Source organism: Pristis pectinata, chromosome 11, assembly GCF_009764475.1.
Source record: "Pristis pectinata isolate sPriPec2 chromosome 11, sPriPec2.1.pri, whole genome shotgun sequence".
Classification (NCBI taxonomy): Eukaryota; Metazoa; Chordata; class Chondrichthyes; order Rhinopristiformes; family Pristidae; genus Pristis; species Pristis pectinata.
The window spans coordinates 63,496,162-63,515,361 of NC_067415.1; the positions used below are offsets into that span (position 1 = coordinate 63,496,162).

A 19,200-nucleotide genomic window follows, 5' to 3' on the forward strand; every position below is an offset into this window, starting at 1 on the left:
CTAAATGTCTTGTTATTGTGCCCACCACTACTACTTCCTCTGGCAACTCGCTCTATATATACCCTTTGTGTGAAAAAGTTGTCCCTCAGGTCCCCTTTAAATCTTTTCCCTCTCATCTTAAACCATTGGCCTCTAGTTTTAGACTCCCCTGCCCTGGGAAAAAGACTGTGACCATAAGATAAGATATCTTTATTAGTCACATGTACATCAAAACACACAGTGAAATACATCTTTTGCATAGAGTGTTCTGGGGGCAGCCCGCATATCTATGTCCCTCATGATTTTATATACCTCTATAAGGTCAATTCTCAACCTCCTACATTTCAGGGAAAAAAGGTCCAACCTATCCAATCTGTCCTTATAACTCAAGCCTTCCAGTCCTGGTAACATCCTTGTGAATCTTTTAAGCACCCTTTCCAGCTTAATGACATCCTTCCTATAGCCATACTCCACAATACTCCAACTGTGGTCCCACCAATGCCTTGTTCAGCTGTACACTTTCTCAATAATACATCCAACCATGTTCCCTACGTGTGATGTCAGGTTAATCAGTATTTAGTTCCCTAGTTTCTCATTCCCTCCTTTCTTAAAAAGTGGAGCAATAATTCCTTCCTTCCAATCTGTGGCAACCATGCTAGAGTCTACAGAATACTGGAAGATGACAACCAGCACATATACTGTACACTAGCTACCTTTTTCGAAGCCTTGAAATGCAGCCCTTCAGATCCTGTTAAATTTATTGCCTTCCAGTCTGATTAGTTTCTGTAACACTACTTTTTATCACTAATTCTAGTTTCTTTCAGATCCACATTCATGCTTGATCTGTTGTTCTACATTTAATCCCAATGTTTTTTAATGTCATCTTTCATGAAACTAGATGCAAAATATTTGCTTGACTTTTTTGCTATTTCTTTATTCCCAATGTAATTTCTCCTGTATCAGTAAGGAACCACATTAACTTGTGCTATATTTTTTTTCATTTTGCACTTCTATGTTTATGTTGTTCACTAATTCCTCTCATATTCTACTTTTCCTTTCCTTAATCTCAAACATCCTTTGCTGAATTCTCAAATTTCCCCTCCTCAACCCCAAGGAACTACTGAAGAAGAGAAAACATACATCTCCAGTCAATGCTTTTTTTGCCCTGTTGTTTCTTAGTTTTACCCAATCTGATTCCACTTCTTGATTTTCTGAAATGTGACCCTTTCTCACTCCTGCCTTTATTATATTCTTTATTATCATTCTGTTCCATTTTGCCTATCTACTAAATGTTAAGTAACCTGGAATATTTAATTCCCAATCTTGCTCACTTTGTAAAATGCCTCTGTCAAAGCCATCACATCATGCCCAGCTATTTCTATGTTGTGATGAATCTATCGATGAGTCTATTTGATAAGTTGATGTGATGAATCTATTTCTTCTGTCTTGTGATAAATCCTGTGAACATTCAAATGAGGAGCCTTCCATTTTATTTTTTTACCATTTTTCCCTGCTCTGATTTGAATGGAAGGTATATTCTTTTGTCTATATGCAATGTCCTGTCCTGACAGCCTCAGGTTATCATTAGCCATTTTGCTACTTTGCACTGTTGCCATGTCCTTTCTGTTTACATATCTGAAGCCCTCCTCTCAACTATTTAATTTAATGTTTTCTTTATAGCCCAAGTCATTCAATTCACTCTCAGCTCATTTAAAATAAAGCCTGTCCCTTTTTCTCCAGTAGTCATGCTGGTGCCCCATGAATTGAAATCATGTTTCTCACACCAATCGTTGAGCCTTTCAGTCTTTTCAATGATCTTATTGACCCAATGTTAATTTGTACGTGGTCAAGTAGTAACCTTTGTAGTTCTGCTTTTTAATTTGAATCCTGGCTGCTCATGCCCCTTCAGTAGAACTTCCTCCTTAGTTGTATCTACATCCTCGTTCTTTGTCCTTTCTATGGCTTTGGTTTACACATGGATGACAACACTGGACCTTCTCCTTCCCACTGAGGAGCTGTAATCAAAACTCGACAACTTACTGGCCCTTCTATCTTTTGATTGTCAATAAACTTGGATACAGTGAGTTTGGGCCTTTCATCCAAGTCATTAATTTAAATTGTAAACAGCCAATGCCCAGCAATAGACTCTTGCTCCCTCAGAAGAACTTCTGTTGCCTCTGTACCACAGTGCTCCAGTCAGTTTTCTTGTTCTCCCAAATTCCCTGCTCTGACGCAGTCAGGCTGCAGGAACCTCATATTATTGGAGAAGGACTTGGGCTGAGGAACTTCCAGCACCACATTCTGTGTCTTCTTATCTATGTGAATCACAATCAGACCCTCCTATTCATGACTTATGGCCAATGCAGCCTCCTGCCTAACCTAAGGGTCGCAACTGACTTCCGGATCAAAGTGTCCAAATAATTTTCTTCATTCCTAATGCGTCATGATGTAGGATCACCATAAGACATAGGAGCAGAATTAGGCCATTTGGCACATCGAACCTGCTCCGCCATTCGATCATGGCTGATTTATTTTTCCCTCTGAACCCCATTCTCCTGCCTTCTCCCTGTAACCTTTGATGCCCTTACTAATCAAGAACCTATCAACCTCCGCTTTAAATATACCCAATGACTTGGCCTCCACAGCCGTCTGTGGCAATGTATTTCACAGATTCACCATCCACTGGCTAATGAAATTCCAGCCCATCTCTGTTTTAAAGGGACGTCCTTTCTAGTCTGAGACTGTGCCCTCTAGTCCTAGACTCTCCCACTACTGGAAACATCCTCTCCACATCCTGTCTATCCAGGCCTTTCAATACTCGGTAGGTTTCAATGAGATCCCCCCTCATCCTTCTAAACTCCAGCAAGTACAGGCCCAGAGCCATCAAATGCTCCTCACATTAACCCTTTAATTCCTGGGATCATTCTTATAAACCTCCTTTGGACCCTCTCCAATGCCAGCACATCCTTCCTTAGATATGAGGCCCAAAGCTGTTCACAATACTCCAAATGCCGTCTGATCAATGCCTTATAAAGCCTCAGCATTAAGTCCTTGCTTTTATACTCTAGTCTTCTTGAAATGAATGCTGACATTGCATTTGCCTTCCTTACTACTGACTCAACCTGCAAGTTAACCTTTAATGAATCCTGCACTAGGACTCCCAAGTTCCTTTGCACCTCAGATTTCTCAATTTGTTCCCCATTTAGAAAATAGTCACTAGTCACCGTGAGCCAACCAGAAAAGGCCCGCTTTATTCCCACTCTTTTCCTTCTGCCAGTCAGCCAATCTTCTATTCATGCTAGTACCTTTCCTGTAATACCATGGGCTCCTATCTTTTAGCAGCCTCATATGCTGCACCTTGTCAAATGCCTTCTGAAAATCCAAGTAAACAACATACATTGACTCTCCTTTGTCTATCCTGCCTGTTACTTCCTCAAAGAATTCCAACAGATTTTTCAGGCAAGATTTCCCCTCAAGGAAAACATGCTGACTTCAGCCTATTTTATCCAAGTATCCTGAAACCTCATCCTTAATAATGGACTCTAACATCTTACTGAAGTCAAGCTAACTGACCTATCATTTGCTGTCTTTTGCCTCCCTCCCTTCTTAAAGGGTGGAGTGACATTTTCCAGTCCTCTGAAACTATTCCTGAATTTGGTGATTCTTGAAAAATTACTACTAATGCCTCCACAATCTCTTCAGCTACCTCTTTCAGAACCCTGGGGTGTAGTTCATCTGGTTCAGGTGACTTATCTACCTTCAGACCTTTCAGCTTCCCAAGCACCTTCTCCTTAGTAATAGCGACTACACTCACTTCTGCCCCCTGACTCTCTCAATGAGGTTTCCACAGTGAAGACTTACTCAAAATACTTATTCAGTTCATCTGCCATTTCTTTGTTCCCCATTACTAACTCTCCAGCGTCATTTTCCAGCAGTCCGATGTCCATTCTTGCCTCTCTTTCATTCTTTATACATCTGAAAAGAATTTTGGTATCCTCTTTTATATTATTGGCTAGCTTACCTTCATATTTCATCTTTTCTCCCCTTATTGCTTTTTTTAGTTGCCTTCTGTTGGTTTTTAAAAGCCTCCCAATCCTCTAGCTTCCCACTAATTTTTACAATATTGGTTTTTTTACAATATTCCCTTTTGGTTTTTATGCTGTCTAAAGGGAGGATGAGCCACAGTTGCCTCATCCTCCCTTTAAAATGCTTCTTCTTCTTTGGGATGTGTCTTCTGAATTACTTCCAGAAACTCCTGCCATTGCTGCTCTACCATCATCCCTGCTAGGGTCCCCTTCCAATCAGCTTTGGCCAGCTCCTCTCTCATGCCTCTGTAGTTACCTTTACTCAACTGTAATAGATATATAGATTTTAGCTTCTCCCTCTCAAACTGCAGGGTGAGTTCAATCATAGCTGCAACTAAGGCTCCAGATCAACTAACCCGAGTGAATGTTCCTCAAACTTTTTTGCCTTCAAACTTCGTCAAGATGAGAGATTTATTGGTACTGTGATTGATAGAGATCTCACTGATTTCCATCCACTGATACCTGAACCTTTCTACCATTCTCATTTACTAGTTTAATTTCTCAAACCAATACAAAGACCGGAAAGTCTTTGTAGTATCCACAACATTCTTAAGTCTGGTATGAATGGCAATAAATATGACTTCGAGAGCTCCGTCGACTTTCTTTGAATAAAAGGGGAAGAAGTTTCAGTGGATTCTGAAACCCAAGCAATTGTTTCTGATAACAAGATTGTCAGAAGTATCACAAAGTATGCTGTACGCTGAGAAAATATGCTGCAGGTTAAAGGGACACAAGTCATGTGCTAATCATAAGACACGTTTCATTTCATTATCCCTGCAAATGAGGCATTATTAGCGACTCCTGTATTTGCACATACCAGAGAGATTTAACTGATGACTTCTTGTGTCCCTTCTTTGAAAGAGACGAAAAGTAACGGGTGAACCTTTCCTGGTCATTAAGCGTGTTGCTTACACTTCCATACAATGTGTGTGTCTCTGCTCCTGTGGACGCTGTTGGTGGGTTTCCAAGTAGTCGCTTCTCAGTTTCCCCGTGCCTGTAGCACGGCCTTTGCTCTGCTCTCTAAACAATGCTGCCCACCTCACGGCTCAGATCCAGCGGTGCTCTGTGGAGCTGAATCCAGTCGAGGAATGTGTGCTGATGTGCATGTCACCAACAGACCCTGGAGCGGCCCTTATCACTTACGAAACGTGGATGATCGGGAGAGGTGGCCGCTGAAGTTCTTTAATCGGACCTGCAGGTGCACTGGTAATGGGCCTTTTACATTTCTGCTTATGTACTAGTCATGGCTCCAAATTTTTGATTAACCTCGCCTTTCAACCTTATTCAGTCTTTCCTGATAAGTATATCTTCTGAGTTCTGGCATCAGCCTTGCATATCTTTCTGTGTGACTTTAACTGCAGTGAAATGCGTTTCAATCGACATGAATCAACTTGTAAATCTATTGTCTCGAACTTTTATGATCATACTTGGCATCACCCTCTGCTCTGTGGGTACGGCCAGGAGGTTGGTATGCATCAATATGGGGGACGACGCAGACTCTCACAGGCGATGCCTGCATGGCAGGAATAAAACTGATGTAAACTGGCCTTGTTCTCCCATTCCCGCTGAGTGGTTGCGAAATCCTTTCGTTCTTTGTAAAATTCAGTCTCCCACAGGTTACAGGACCTTTCGTTGTATCTCTCATTATTGAACTTAATAATGGGGCACTGTTGTGCAGGAAGCCAAACAATTAAGGGAAGTAAAAAGAAATGTAGAAAGGGGACACTGTACATTTGGAGCATAGATACTGTTCCCTGCAGCCCATTTCCTCAGGATTAAAGACAAATCCTTGGGGCTGGGAAGAAACTTGGAGTGCCAGGAGGATACAGTTGTCATGGTCTAAGTAGGTACTTAAGAGGTAGTAAGAGGTGTGAGAGTCTATTGTTGGGCCTCAGCTAGATGAAAAGCCGAAACTCACTGCACCCAAGTTTACTGACAATCAAATTATAGAAGGGCCAGTAAGTTGTTGAGTTTTGGATACAGCTCCTCAGTGGGAAGGAAAAGGCCCGATGTTTTCATCCATGTGTAAATCAAAGATACAGGAAGGACAAAGAATGAGGACATAGATGCAACTAAGGAGGAGGTTCTGCTGAAGGAAGATGAGCAGCCAGGATTCAAATTAAAAAGCAGAACTACAGAAGTTACTACTTGACCATGTACAAATTGACATTGGATTAACAAGATCAGAGAGTAAGGCTCAAAGACTGGTATGATAGAAATGGAGTTCAATTCATGGGGCACCAGCATGACTACTGGGGAAAGAGAGTCAGGCTTCAGTTTAAATGAGCTGGGAGCAGTGTCCTAGTGAATTGAATGACTTGAGCTTTAAATAAAGAATTAAACTAAATAATTGAGAGGAGGATTTCAGTGAAAACAAATTCAGAAAAGTAAAACAGAAAGGACAAGGAAATAGTGCAAAGTAGCAAAATGGAGATCTAAGAGACTACAGATGCTGGAATCTGAAGCAATACACAAGATGCTGGAGGAACACAGTGGGTCAGGCAGCATCTGTGGAGGGAAATGGACAGTCAACGATTTGGGTCGAAACCCTTCATCTGGACTCAAAGTAGCAAAGTGGGTGATGATAACCAGACAGTGCATACAAACAAAAGAATGTACCTTCAATTTGAGTCAGAGAGGGTAAAAATGGTTAAAAGACAAAATGGAAGGCTCTTATGTGAGTGCTCACAGGATTCATCACAGGATATACAAACTATTGGTGTATAGGATAGGCAAAATGGAAAAGGAAGAGAGGTGGCCCTGATAAAAAAGAATGCAATAAAGGCAGGAGTGAGAAAGGATCAAGTTGCAGAAAATCAAGAAGTGGAATCAATTTGGGTAAAACCAAGAAATATCAGGGCAAAAAGCATGTATGTTTTCTCATCTTCAGCAGTTCCTTGGGGTTGAGGAGGGGAAATTTCAGAATTCAGCAAAGAAGGATCGAGATTAAGGAAAGGAAAAGTAATGGGAGGAATTACTGAGAAATAAAACAGATTTCCAAACTTCTATAGAAGTGCAAAGTGAAACAATTAACAAAAGTTAACGTGGTCCCTTATTGAAAACAGGAAAAATTATATTGGGAATATATTGGCCCTTCTTTGCCCCTTTAATTTGTTTCTTAATCACCCCGCTCCCCCCTACTCTTGAAGGTTTCCCCAGTTTTCAATGCTCTATACCTACCATATGCTAACTTTTTTCATAATCAAACCCTCAATGTCCCTTGACGTCCAGGTTTCCACAGACTTGCAATTCTTGCCTTTCACCTTGGAACATGTTGGCCCAGAACTCTCACTAGTTATTTTTTGAAAATCTCCCACTTGTTGGATGTAGATTTACCCACAAGTAGCTGCTCCCAGTTTACATTTGTCAAGTCCTGTTTATTGATGTTGAAATCACCTGCTCCCAATTCATAGAACGTAGAACAGTACAGCATAGGCACAGGCCCTTCAGCCCACAATGTCTGTGCCAACCATGTTGCCAATTCAAACTGATCCTATCTGCCTGCCCATGGTCTATATCCCTCCATTCCCTGCCTGTTCATGTGCCTGTCTAAATGGCTTTTAAGTGTTGCTATCGTATCTGCTTCAACACACACAAAATTCTGGAGGAACTCAGCAGGTCAGGCAGCATCTATGGAGGGAAAACCCTTCTCCCCCTTCATCAGGACTGGAAAGGAAGAGGGCAGAATCCAGAATAAAAAGGGAGAGGGAGGAGCATAAGCTGTCAGGTGATAGGTGAGAGGGGGAGGTAGGTGGGTGGGGGAGGAGGGATGACAGGGAATGAGGTGAGAAGCTGAGAGGTGATAGGTAGAAGAGACAAAGGGCTAGACAAGAAAAATCTGATAAGAGAGGACAGTAGACCATGGAATAAAAGGAAGGAGGTGGGAACCAGGGGGAGATGATGGGCAGGTCACAAGGGCAGGGGAGGGGAAAGAAAAGTGACAGGAATGAGGGAAAACTGATATGTCTGTGCACTGCTTCCTCTACTGCTACTTTGAGGCCAGACACAGGCTGCAGGAGCAACACCTCATATTCTGTCTTGGTAGTCTCCAACCTGACGGCATCAACATCAATTTCTCCAACTTCCGGTAACCCCTCTCCGGTGTTTTCCCCTCCCCCTCTCCTGTGTTTTCCCCTCATCCCCGTCCCCCTTTGTTTTCCCTCATTCCTTGAAACTTACATAGTTATGGTCACTATTCATAAAATACTCACCCACTGATATTTCAACCACATGCCCAATTTTATTCCCTAGGATTGGATCTTGCACTGCCACGTCTGTTGGACTACTATTGTATTTGCACAAGCAGTTCTCCTGAATGTACTTGAAAAATTCCACCACATGTAATCTTGTCACGCTAAGGTGATCTCATTTAATATTGGGGAAGTTTAAGCCCCTACTATAACCCATTTGCTATTACACCTTGATTTACCTACATATCTGCTCCTCTGTCTCATGCTGACTCTTGGGAGGCATGTAATGTGATCTGAACAAAGTAATCACCTCTTTTTTTCATTTCATTTCTCTAGCCTTAAGGTCTTATTTGAAGTCTTCCAGGATATACTCCCTCTTTACCTCAGTGATGGACTCTTTAATCATCATTGCAATGCCATGTCCTCTTTAAAGCCCCCTGCCCATCACACCTGAAATTTCTATACCCAGAAACATAGAGATGCCACTCCTGCCCTTCTTCAAAGATTTCTCTGTGATAGCCACAATATCATAATCTTATATGTCAATCAGCACCCTTGGTTCATCTGCCTTACCAGTCAAACTTCATGCATTACAATAGATGCAATTTAGCTTGCTTATCCTCCCACGTACCCATGTCTGCTCTGCCTACTGGACTGATTTAATTTTTCTTCTCTATTTGACTGTGCCTCACTCCTAGCTTTACATCTACTCTGTGTTTCCCTTCCCGGACAACGGTAGCATAGTGGTTAGCACGATGCTATTACAGCGCCAGTGATCGGGGTTCGATTCCCGTCGCTGTCTGTGAGGAGTTTGTACATTCTCCCGTGTCTGCGTGGGTTTCCTCCGGGTGCTCTGGTTTCCTCCCACATTCCAAAGACGTACGGGTAGGTTAATTTGGGTTTAAAATGGGCGGCGCGGACTCATTGGGCCAGAAGGGCCTGTTACCACGCTGTAAATAAAATACAAAATATTTTTTAAAAATTTTAAAATTTAAATCTTTACCAACAGTGAACAAACTTCCTTGCAAGGTTATTGGACACATTCCAGTTCATGTGCAATCTATTCTGCTTGTACAGGTCCAACCTACTCCAGAAATGGTCCCAACGATCCAAAATCTAAAGCTCTCCCTCCTACAGTATCTCTTTAGCCACGCATTCATATGACCTATCTTCCTATTCCTAGGGCTCAGTAGTGCATGGCACTGGAAATAATGCAGATATTACAACCTTGGACGTCCTGCTCTTTAATCTATTATCTCCCTAAATTCATGTCGCAGGGCCTCATCTCTTGTTCTACCAATGTCATTTGTACCAAGATGTACCATGACTACTGGCTGTTCACCTACCCTCTCAGAATGTCCTGCAACCCCTCCAAGATATCCAAGACCTTGACACCAGGAAGGCAACATACCATTCTCGAGTCTCGATCGTGGCCACAAAATGGTCTATCTGCTCTCCTTGCAATTGAATCCCCTATCGGTATAGCTCTCTGTCTTTTAGCTCCCCTGTTGTGCAGCAGAGCCAACCATGCTGTCACAATCTTAACCATGACTCTCTTCCTGCTGAGAGGCCATCCCTCTCAGTGGTATCCAAAGTATATTATCTAAGTTACTTGATAATCTGCTTTGCATTTTTGACAATGCCTCTATATCCTTCTTACGTTAAATAGTCCAAATGTGCATATTGCTCCCAAGTGTAGTCTTTGTAAGTTTCACAAAATTCTTCTCCTCTAGAAATTAAATCTATTCAGGGATCTGATCTGACTGGGCTGATCTGTGGTTAAAAAAAGAAATGAGACATTCTAACATTCACTAAGGTTGCTACCTTAAGCCACATGGAATTCAAGAGTTGGCTCTGCTGGCCCAGCAGAAATGGGTTAGGAAAGTTTAGGAATGATAAATACAACAAATAAATATAATTGAAAAGCAAAAAAAAATAGCAGATGTTAGAAATCTGAAATAAAAGGAGAAAATGCTGGAAATATTTAGGCAGGTTAGGCAGCAGTTCTGGAGATAGAAAAATGATGTTTCAGCTTGATTCCTTTTCACTGGGACATGGAAAAGGCAAAGAAGGAGAGTTGGTGAAAATAAAGGGAATATTTGTGATTGGTTGGAGATCAAGAAGGACTGAATGATACTGAGGAAAGCTTATGAATCTCAGCCAATCTGTCTGGTGATGCAAGTCACATTACTGTCAGTATTAGTTTACAGAGGGATAGAAACAGGCTATGGAATGTGCACATGCAAGGCATATGAAGTTTAATGCAGAAAAATGTGAGGTGATGCATTTTGATGGAAAGAATGAGGAGAGGAGAGGAACAAATATACTCTTATAAAAAGAGGTGCGGGGGAAAAGAGACATTTATTTTTACACAAGTCATTGAAGTGGCAGAACAGGTTGAGAAAGTGCTGAATAAGGTGTAGACAATTATGGCTCTATCAATAAAGCCATAGAGTATAAAAGCAGGGAACTTGTGCTGAACCTTTATGAAACACTGGGCAGACTTAACTGGAGTATTATCTTCGACTTTTGTCACAACATTATACAAAGTATGTGAGAGGATGTAATTTATGAGAATGTTTCCTTGGAAGAGGAACTACAGGTATATGGATAGGTTAGAGATTTAAAAATGGGTAGAAGGCTGGGAAGAAATTTGAAAGGTGTGTCAAATGATGAGAGTTCTGGACATAGTGGATAGTGCGAGACTTCACATTGATGGAGGGATTGAGAGCAGGCATCAAATAAAGGGGAAGAGAATTAGAAATGATGTGAGGAAAGACTTTTTGACACAGTGTATGATTGAAATCTAGAATCCAATGCCTGTTGATGTGGTGGAGGTAAGTTCCAATGTGGCCTTAAAAAGGGAGATGAGTTATTTTACGGTAGAGAAGAAATTTGCAAAACTACTGGAAAATAACTAGTAGGTGGAACTGGAGTGCTCTGTTAGAGATCCAGCATGGATATTGTATGCCAAATGTCCTCCTCCTGTGCTTTAACTATTTTGTGATTCTATGAAGTATAAGGAGATAAAGGAAAACAGGAGAGAGTGAAAAAAGAATCAGTGCTGGAAGAGTGATATACAAAGCTTGGCAGTTGCTGAAAATCTAACATGAGAGAAAATGCTGAAAATACCCAGTAAGTGGGAATGAGATGGCGAATTAAGGTGATGGGCAAGGGTAACTCTGAGCTTCCTGTTGCCTGTCATTATAATTCTGTATCCTATTCTGATCTTCTGTCTTTGGCACTCATGCTGTTCTATCAAAGCTCTAAAACTGTATTTCATCTTCCATCCAGATTCATTATAGCCCTCAGGATTCAACACTGAATCAACAATTTCAGATGCTGGCTAATCCACTAAATATTTCAAGCATTTTCTGGTTTTGTTTTAAATGAATGTAATGTCTTGTGTTGAATGGGTTGTATTGCTGAGCAGGGTTGATAACTCTAGAGCCCATGAAGCCATTTTTCTACCAGTTGAACAGATATGTACTGTTGTCAATGAGGTCATAATTTTCAGTAACTGGTGAATCTTTTCTCTTAAATAGGAAACTATGCCGGATACAACTGTGGCGAATGTAAATTTGGATGGACTGGCTTGAACTGTGACCTGAGAAAACCACCAGTGATTAGAAAAAATATTCTTTCATTGACCCCAATAGAGCAAGAGCAATTCTTGGATGCTTTAGATCAAGCTAAAACTACAATCCATCCAGATTATGTCATTGCTACCCAACACTGGCTGAGCCTACTGGGGCCTAATGGAACTCAACCACAAGTTGCAAATGTGACAATATACAATTACTTCGTGTGGCTTCATTATTACTCTACCAGAGATACACTGCTGGGTTAGTTTACTCTTTTTATATATGTATTGGTTTTTTATTGTCACTTGTATTGAGGTACAGCGAAAAACTTGTCTTGCATACTGATCGTACAGGTCAATTCATTACAAAGTGCAGTTAAGAAGAAGAAGAATATTAAGAAGAACAGAGGGGGGCAGGTTACCTAAAATTGGAGAATTCAATGTTCCTGCCATTGGGTTGCACACTACCCAGGCAGATTATAACATCTTTCAATGTTAAGAAGAATTGCCTTGATTTATATAAGCCTATATAACCAGTTTTATACCGAAGTAAATTAACAATCTTGCTGCAACATAAAACAAGTAATTAATTTGTATCTTCTAATAGCATACTAGCACATTAAGCATTGGTATTCTCTGACAATGAATGTACAATTATAAGTATCTCTGGTTTCCTCTTCTTTTATGTGGTGACAGGTAAAACCTGTTTTATGGAAACCATGTTTATTGCCATTACTTACTGTGGGCATAAGGACAGGAATAACCAGAAGACACAAGAGACTGCAGATGCCAGAATCTGGAGCAAAAAGTTCCTTTGGTGTTCACCTTTCATTCTACCAGCCCCCACATCCAGAACATCATTCTTTGTCATTTCTGTCAGCTACAACATGATCCCACCACCAGTCACATCGTGCACTCCCTACCTCTTTCTGCTTTCCACAGGAACCACTCTGTCCCTGACTCCACAGGAAACCATGGATGAACCGGGAGATCCACTCCCTACTGAAGTCGAGGACTGCCGCACACAAATCTGGTGATCCTGATCTTACAAGAAATCGAGATATGACCTTTGGAAAGCTATCAGGGATGCCAAGAGGCAATACCGACTCAAAATAGAGTCCCAGACCAGCCATCAGTTATGGCAGGGCTTACATGCCACAACAGGCTACAAGACAAAGACGGGCTGCATAGTTAACAACAGCGCATCCCTTCCCGATGAAGTTAAAGCATTCTATGCACATTTTGAACAGAAGCGAAGTGGATTGTCACCACCCGCCCTGACAGCCTCCAATGCAACTGAACCTGCGGTCACCATTGAGGATGTAAGATCAGTCTTCCGGAGAGTGAACACGAGGAAAGCACCAGGCCCAGATGGTGTCCCTGGCCGTGTGCTCAGATCTTGTGCTGATCAGCTGGCAGAAGTATTTGTGGACATATTTAACCTCTCCCTGCTTCAATCTCACGTTCCCACCTGTTTTAAGAAGACTTCTATCATCTCGGTACTGAAGAAAATCATGGTAACATGCCTCAATGACTACCGACCAGTGGCTCTGACATCCACCATCATGAAGTGCTTTGAAAGGCTGGTCATGGCATGCATCAACTCCAGCCTCCCAGACAATCTTGACCCACTGCAATTCGCCTATCGCCGAAACAGGTCTACAGTGGACGCTATCTCCCTGGCCCTACAATCAGCTCTGGAGCATCTGGACAGTAAAGACACCTACGTTGGACTATTGTTTATTGACTACAGCTCTGCCTTTAGTACAATAATCCCAAGCAATCTTGTCTCCAAACTCCGAGACCGAGGACTCAACACCTCCCTCTGTAACTGGATTCTTGACTTTCTAACCAACAGACTGCAATCAGTGAGGATAGGCAGCAATACCTCCAGCACAATTATTCTCAACACTGGTGCCCCACAGGGCTGCATCCTCAGCCCTCTACTCTAGTCCCTATACACTCATGACTGTGTGACCAGATTCTGCTCTAACTCCATCTACAAGTTTGCAGATGATACCACCGTCGTAGGCTGTATCTCAAACAGTGATGAGTCGGAGTGCAGGAGGGAGATAGAGAGCTTAATGGAATGGTGTCATGACAACAACCTTTCCCTCAATGTCAACAAAACAAAAGAGCTGGTCATTGACTTCAGGAAAGGGGGCGGTGTACATTCCCCTGTCTACATCAATGGTGCTGAGGTCGAGAAGGTTGAAAGCTTCAAGTTCCTGGGCTTGAACGTCACCAACAGCCTATCTTGGTCAAATCACATAGATGCCACGGCCAAGAAAGTTCACCAGCACCTCTACTTCCTTAGGAGGCTAAAGAAATTTGGTTTGTCCCCTTTGACGTTCACCAACTTTTACCGATGCACCATAGAAAGCATCCTATCTGGATGTATTACGCCTTGGTATGGCAACTGCTCTGCCCAGGACCACAGGAAACTACAGAGAGTTGTGGACACAGCCCAGCGCATCACAGACACCAGTCTCTCCTCCTTAGACTCTGTCTTTACCTCTCGCTGCCTTGGTGAAGCAGCCAGAATAATCAAAGACCCCACCCACCTGGGTCATTCTCTCTCCTCTTCCATCAGGTAGAAGATACAGGAGCCTGAGGGCACGTACCACCAGTCTTAAGGACAGCTTCTACCCCACTGCGATAAGACTATTGAATGGTTCCCTTATACAATGAGACGGACTATGACCTAATGATCTACCTTGTTGTGATCTTGCACCTTATTGCACTGCACTTTCTCTGTAGCTGTGACGCTTTACTCTGTACTGTTATTGTTTTTACCTGTACTACATCAAGGGACTCTGTACTAACTCAATATAACTGCACTGTGTAATGAATTGACCTGTACGATCAGTATGCAAGACAAGTTTTTCACTGTACCTCGGTACAAGTGACAATAATAAACCAATACCAATACCTTGGTTCGCTCATTCCTCCCCATCACCAGGCACTTTCCCCACAACCATAGAAGGTGCAACACCTGTCCCTACACCTCCTCCCTCACCACCAGCCAGGGACCTAAGCAACCCTTCCAGGTGAGGCAGGGATCCACATGCACCTCCTCCAATCTTGTCTATAGCATTCGGTGCTCCTGATGTGGCCGCCTCTATATCGATGAGAACTAAGGACAGACTCGCCACCGTTTTCCTGAGCGCCTGTGTTCTGTCCATGATTGCAAAGCATTTTGAGTGCCATCCCCATTCCTACACTGACCTGTCTGTCCTCAGCCACCTCCTTTGCCAGGGTGAGGCCAAATGTAAACTAGACCTTCATATTCTGCCTGGGTAGTCTACAACTCAATGGCATGAACATTGAATTCTCCAATTTTAGGTAACCTGCACCCCCTCTGTTCCTTTCTCTCTCCTGATCCACTCAGGTCCTTTCACAGACACTCTTATTTCCAACTGTGCCTTCACCCCTCCCCCCCCCCAAATTATCAAGTTTCTTTCCCCTTCTCCAGCTGGTTCCATCTGCCTATCAGCCATGCATCATCCCACTCAGTCTGCTATCCCTTCCCCTTATCTGCTTCCACTCATCGCCTTTCTTACTTATCAGATTTCATTACCTACAGACCTCTGTTGTCTCCACTCACCATCCCCAAATCTCTGTTGCTACCTCCACCCCACCGTCTCCACCCCACCATCCCCCACCTGGCTCCAACTGCAAATCAACCGACCCACCCTTTGCTTGCCAGCCTCTGTCTCACCCCTCCCCCTCACCTCTTCATACTGGCCATCTCCTCTTTACACTCTCAGTCCTGATGCAGGGTCTCAGCCCAAAACATCTCTTCGCCTCCACAGATGCTGCCTGACCTGCTGAGTTCCCCCAGTAGCTTGTTTCTTTGCAAGAGGAATAAGCAGTTCTGCCTTTCATTTAGATTTTGACTGATCAGAACCTCAACTCCATTTACTTGCCTTTTCTCTATATCCTAACCGGGAGTACGTTGTTGGAAAAGGAACCACATTTGGACAATACATATCCAGAATTCCTGCTTCTTTTGCTTCAAAATATTCTTGTGAGAATTGAGTAACTTTCCAAAACTGCTGAAAACTTCCAATAAAACTGCACTGATTATGCAGGAGATTCTAAATTATTTTTGTTTACTGTTTAATTCAAGCTTTAATTTTTCTGATGTATTCTACAGATTTTCATTTAATAAATGTAATGCTATACAATTTATTTTTATTCATGCAGGACCCGGCCAACCATTTAAAGCTATTGATTTTTCTCATCGAGGTCCATCTTTCCTTACTTGGCATCGATACCATTTGATGTTACTGGAGAGAGATTTACAAGTTGGTATTCTGTAATCTGGATTGGTTTAAATATTATGGTAAACTGTTTCAGGTTACAAATTATTAATTGTATTAATAATTAATACAATAAATAATTACTATTAATTGTAAATGGAACATTATAACAGAGGGGAGGGCAGCTCTGCACAAAGGTTAGTACATTGTCCCCTTTGAGACTTCTTAATGTATGATTTTCTTAGAGTCATCAAGTTGTACAGCACAGAAGCAGGATCTAAGGCCCAACTCATCCATGCCAACCAAGTTGCTTACCTGAGCTAATCCCATTTGCCCATGTTTGGCCCATATCCTTCTAAACCTTTCCTATCCATATACCTGTCCAAATGTCTTTTAAATGTTGTATTGTACCTACCTCTGCCACTTCCTCTGGCAGTTCACCACCATCTGTATGGAAAAAGTTGCCTTTCAGGTCCCCTTTAAATCTTTCTCCTCTCACCTTAAACCTAAACCCTCTGGTTTTAGACTTTCAAGGATAAAAGACTAACCATTCACATTATCGATGCCCTCATGACTTTATATACCTCTATAAGGTCACCCCTCACCCTCCTACATCCCAGGAAAAAAAGCCCCAGCCTGTCCAATCTCTCCTTATAACACAAGCCCTCCAGAACCAGCAACATCCTTGTGAATCTTTTCTGTGCCCCTTCCAGCTTAACAACATCTTTTCTATAGCTAGGTGACCAGAACTGCACACAATACTCCAAGTGCTGTCTCACGAATATCTTGTACACCTGTAACGTGACATCTCAACTCTTGTACCCAATGCCTTGACCAAGGAAGACAAGCATGCCAAATGCCTTCTTCACCAGCCTGACTACCTTCCCTTTCAGGGAAGTATGTAGCTGTACCCCTAGGTCTCTCTGCCCTACAACTCTCTCCAGGGCCCTTACTGTGCAAGTCCTGCCCTGGTTTAATTTCCCAAAGTGCAACACTTTACACTTGTCTGTGTTAAATTCCATCTGCCATTCTGTTTGCTCACTTTTCCAGTTAATCTAGATCCTGTTTTAACCTTAGACAACCTTCTTCACTGTCGTCTATACCAACAATTTTGATGTCATCTGTGAACATGCTAGCCATGCCACTTATATTCTCATCCAGATTGTTAATATAGATGACAAACCTCCAACCTGAAAAACAAACCTCCACTACCACACTCTGACTCTTACCACCAAACCAATTTTGTATTCAATTGGCTAGCTCACACTGGATCCCATGTGATCTAACCTTCTGGAGCAGTCTAACTATGCGGATCCTTATGAAAGGGCTTGCTAAAGTCAATATAGACAATATCTACCATCGTGCACTCATCAATCCTCTTGGTCACCTCTTCAAAAAAACTCAGTCAAATTCTTGAGACATGATTTTGCATGCACAAAGCCATGCTGACTATCCCTACCCAGTCCTTGCCTTTACAAATGCAGGTAGATCCTGTCTATCAGTATTCACTCCAATAACTTTCCCACCACTGATGTTAGGGTCACTGGTCAAGTTCCATTGCTTGTCCTTGCAGCACCTTAAATAAAGGCACTACATTAGCCACCCTCCAGTCTTCTGGTACCTCACCTGTGCATACCAATGATAAAAAAGTATCTGCCAGGGCCCCAGCAATTTCTTCCCAGACTTCCCAAAATATAGTAGGGTACACTTGGTCAGGCCCTGGGGATTTATCCACTTTTATGTGCTTTAAGATCACCAGCACCTTCTCTTTTGTAATGTAAATATGTTTCAAGACATTACTATTTTCTCTCCCAAATTCCCTAGCTCCCATGACTTTCTCCACGGTAATTACAGATGAGAAATATTCATTTAAGACCTCACCCATCTCCAGTGGCTCCACATATAGATTACCACATTGATCCTAATTTCTCCCTAGTTACCCTTTTGTTCTTAGTACATTTGTAGAATCTCTTAGGATTCTCCTTTACTTTATCTGCCAGAGCTATCTCATGTCTTCTTTTGTTTTATATCTCCAGTCCCATTAATTATAAATCATTCTTATTCTCATAACCTTTTCACAGAAGACTATTTCAATTCAGTAATAGTTCAATATTGGAAAGAATTTTCATACTTCTTTTTCCTCTGATAATAGTGATGTAAGTATATTCTTATTTTTTCATGTTTCCTTATAATAAAAAAGGAGGCCGTTCAGCTCATCAAATCTATGCCAGCTCTTAGAGCAATCCCATTCCCCCACATCTTTCGCTGTAACCTGTTCTCTCTCACATGCCCATCTACTCCACCCGATACTCCTCCCACCCACATGCACTGGGGGTTATTTGTAGTAACCAATTAACCTACCAGCCAGCACATCTTTGGGATGTGGAAGGAATTGGTCACATGGAGTCATGAATAAACTCGGGTCACTGGAGCTGTGAAGCATCTGCATCACTCTGTCACCCAATGTGTATCTCATATTCATGGTATAGCCCCTAAAATGTGTCTGTGTCTTCCTTTTTCTTTTGCAGAAACTGATAGGAAATGAATCATTTGCACTTCCATATTGGAATTTTGCCACAGGAAGTAATGACTGTGATGTGTGTACAGATTCTTTGTTGGGATCCCAACGGCTTGATGATCCAGCATTAATAAATCAGACCTCCAGGTTCTCGCGATGGGAGATTGTATGCAACAGGTTAGTAACTGAATACCACAAATTGCATTGGACCTCTGCATGAAACGTAATTGGCTCCAAAGTGGAAAATCTTGAGATCAGGGAAGATGTTATATAAATGTAATGGCTTCGAATTTATATCAGTTAACAGTGAAATCCACAGATTTCCTCCTGGGTCTTCCATGCATCTGATGCACTAATGCATGGAGATGCCCAGCATGTACAACGACATCTACTGCATGTGATCAACAGATTCATTCCTGAGTGCTCGTAACTTGTGGAGTCTCGCTCTAAAACTGATATTAGCGTGGTCCAATTTAACCACTTCCACCCACTACACACATACACAGTTCACCCACAGGATCCTACCCCATCTGATTCTGGTTCCAACTGCCATTCACCTCTCCCCTAATGGTTTCCATTC

At 42.2% G+C, this 19,200-nt stretch overlaps 1 protein-coding gene across 1 annotated transcript in view; it reads left to right on the top strand.

The window, feature by feature from the left end:
* Window positions 1–4,987: 4,987 nt before the first annotated feature.
* The window catches only part of dct (dopachrome tautomerase), a 35,279-nt gene continuing 21,066 nt past the window's right edge, over window positions 4,988–19,200 (top strand). The window contains exons 1-4 of the mRNA XM_052025547.1: window positions 4,988–5,270; window positions 11,800–12,099; window positions 16,047–16,147; window positions 18,631–18,797. Coding sequence (XP_051881507.1) covers window positions 4,988–5,270; window positions 11,800–12,099; window positions 16,047–16,147; window positions 18,631–18,797 — 851 coding nt within the window. The remainder of the gene's footprint in view (window positions 5,271–11,799; window positions 12,100–16,046; window positions 16,148–18,630; window positions 18,798–19,200) is intronic.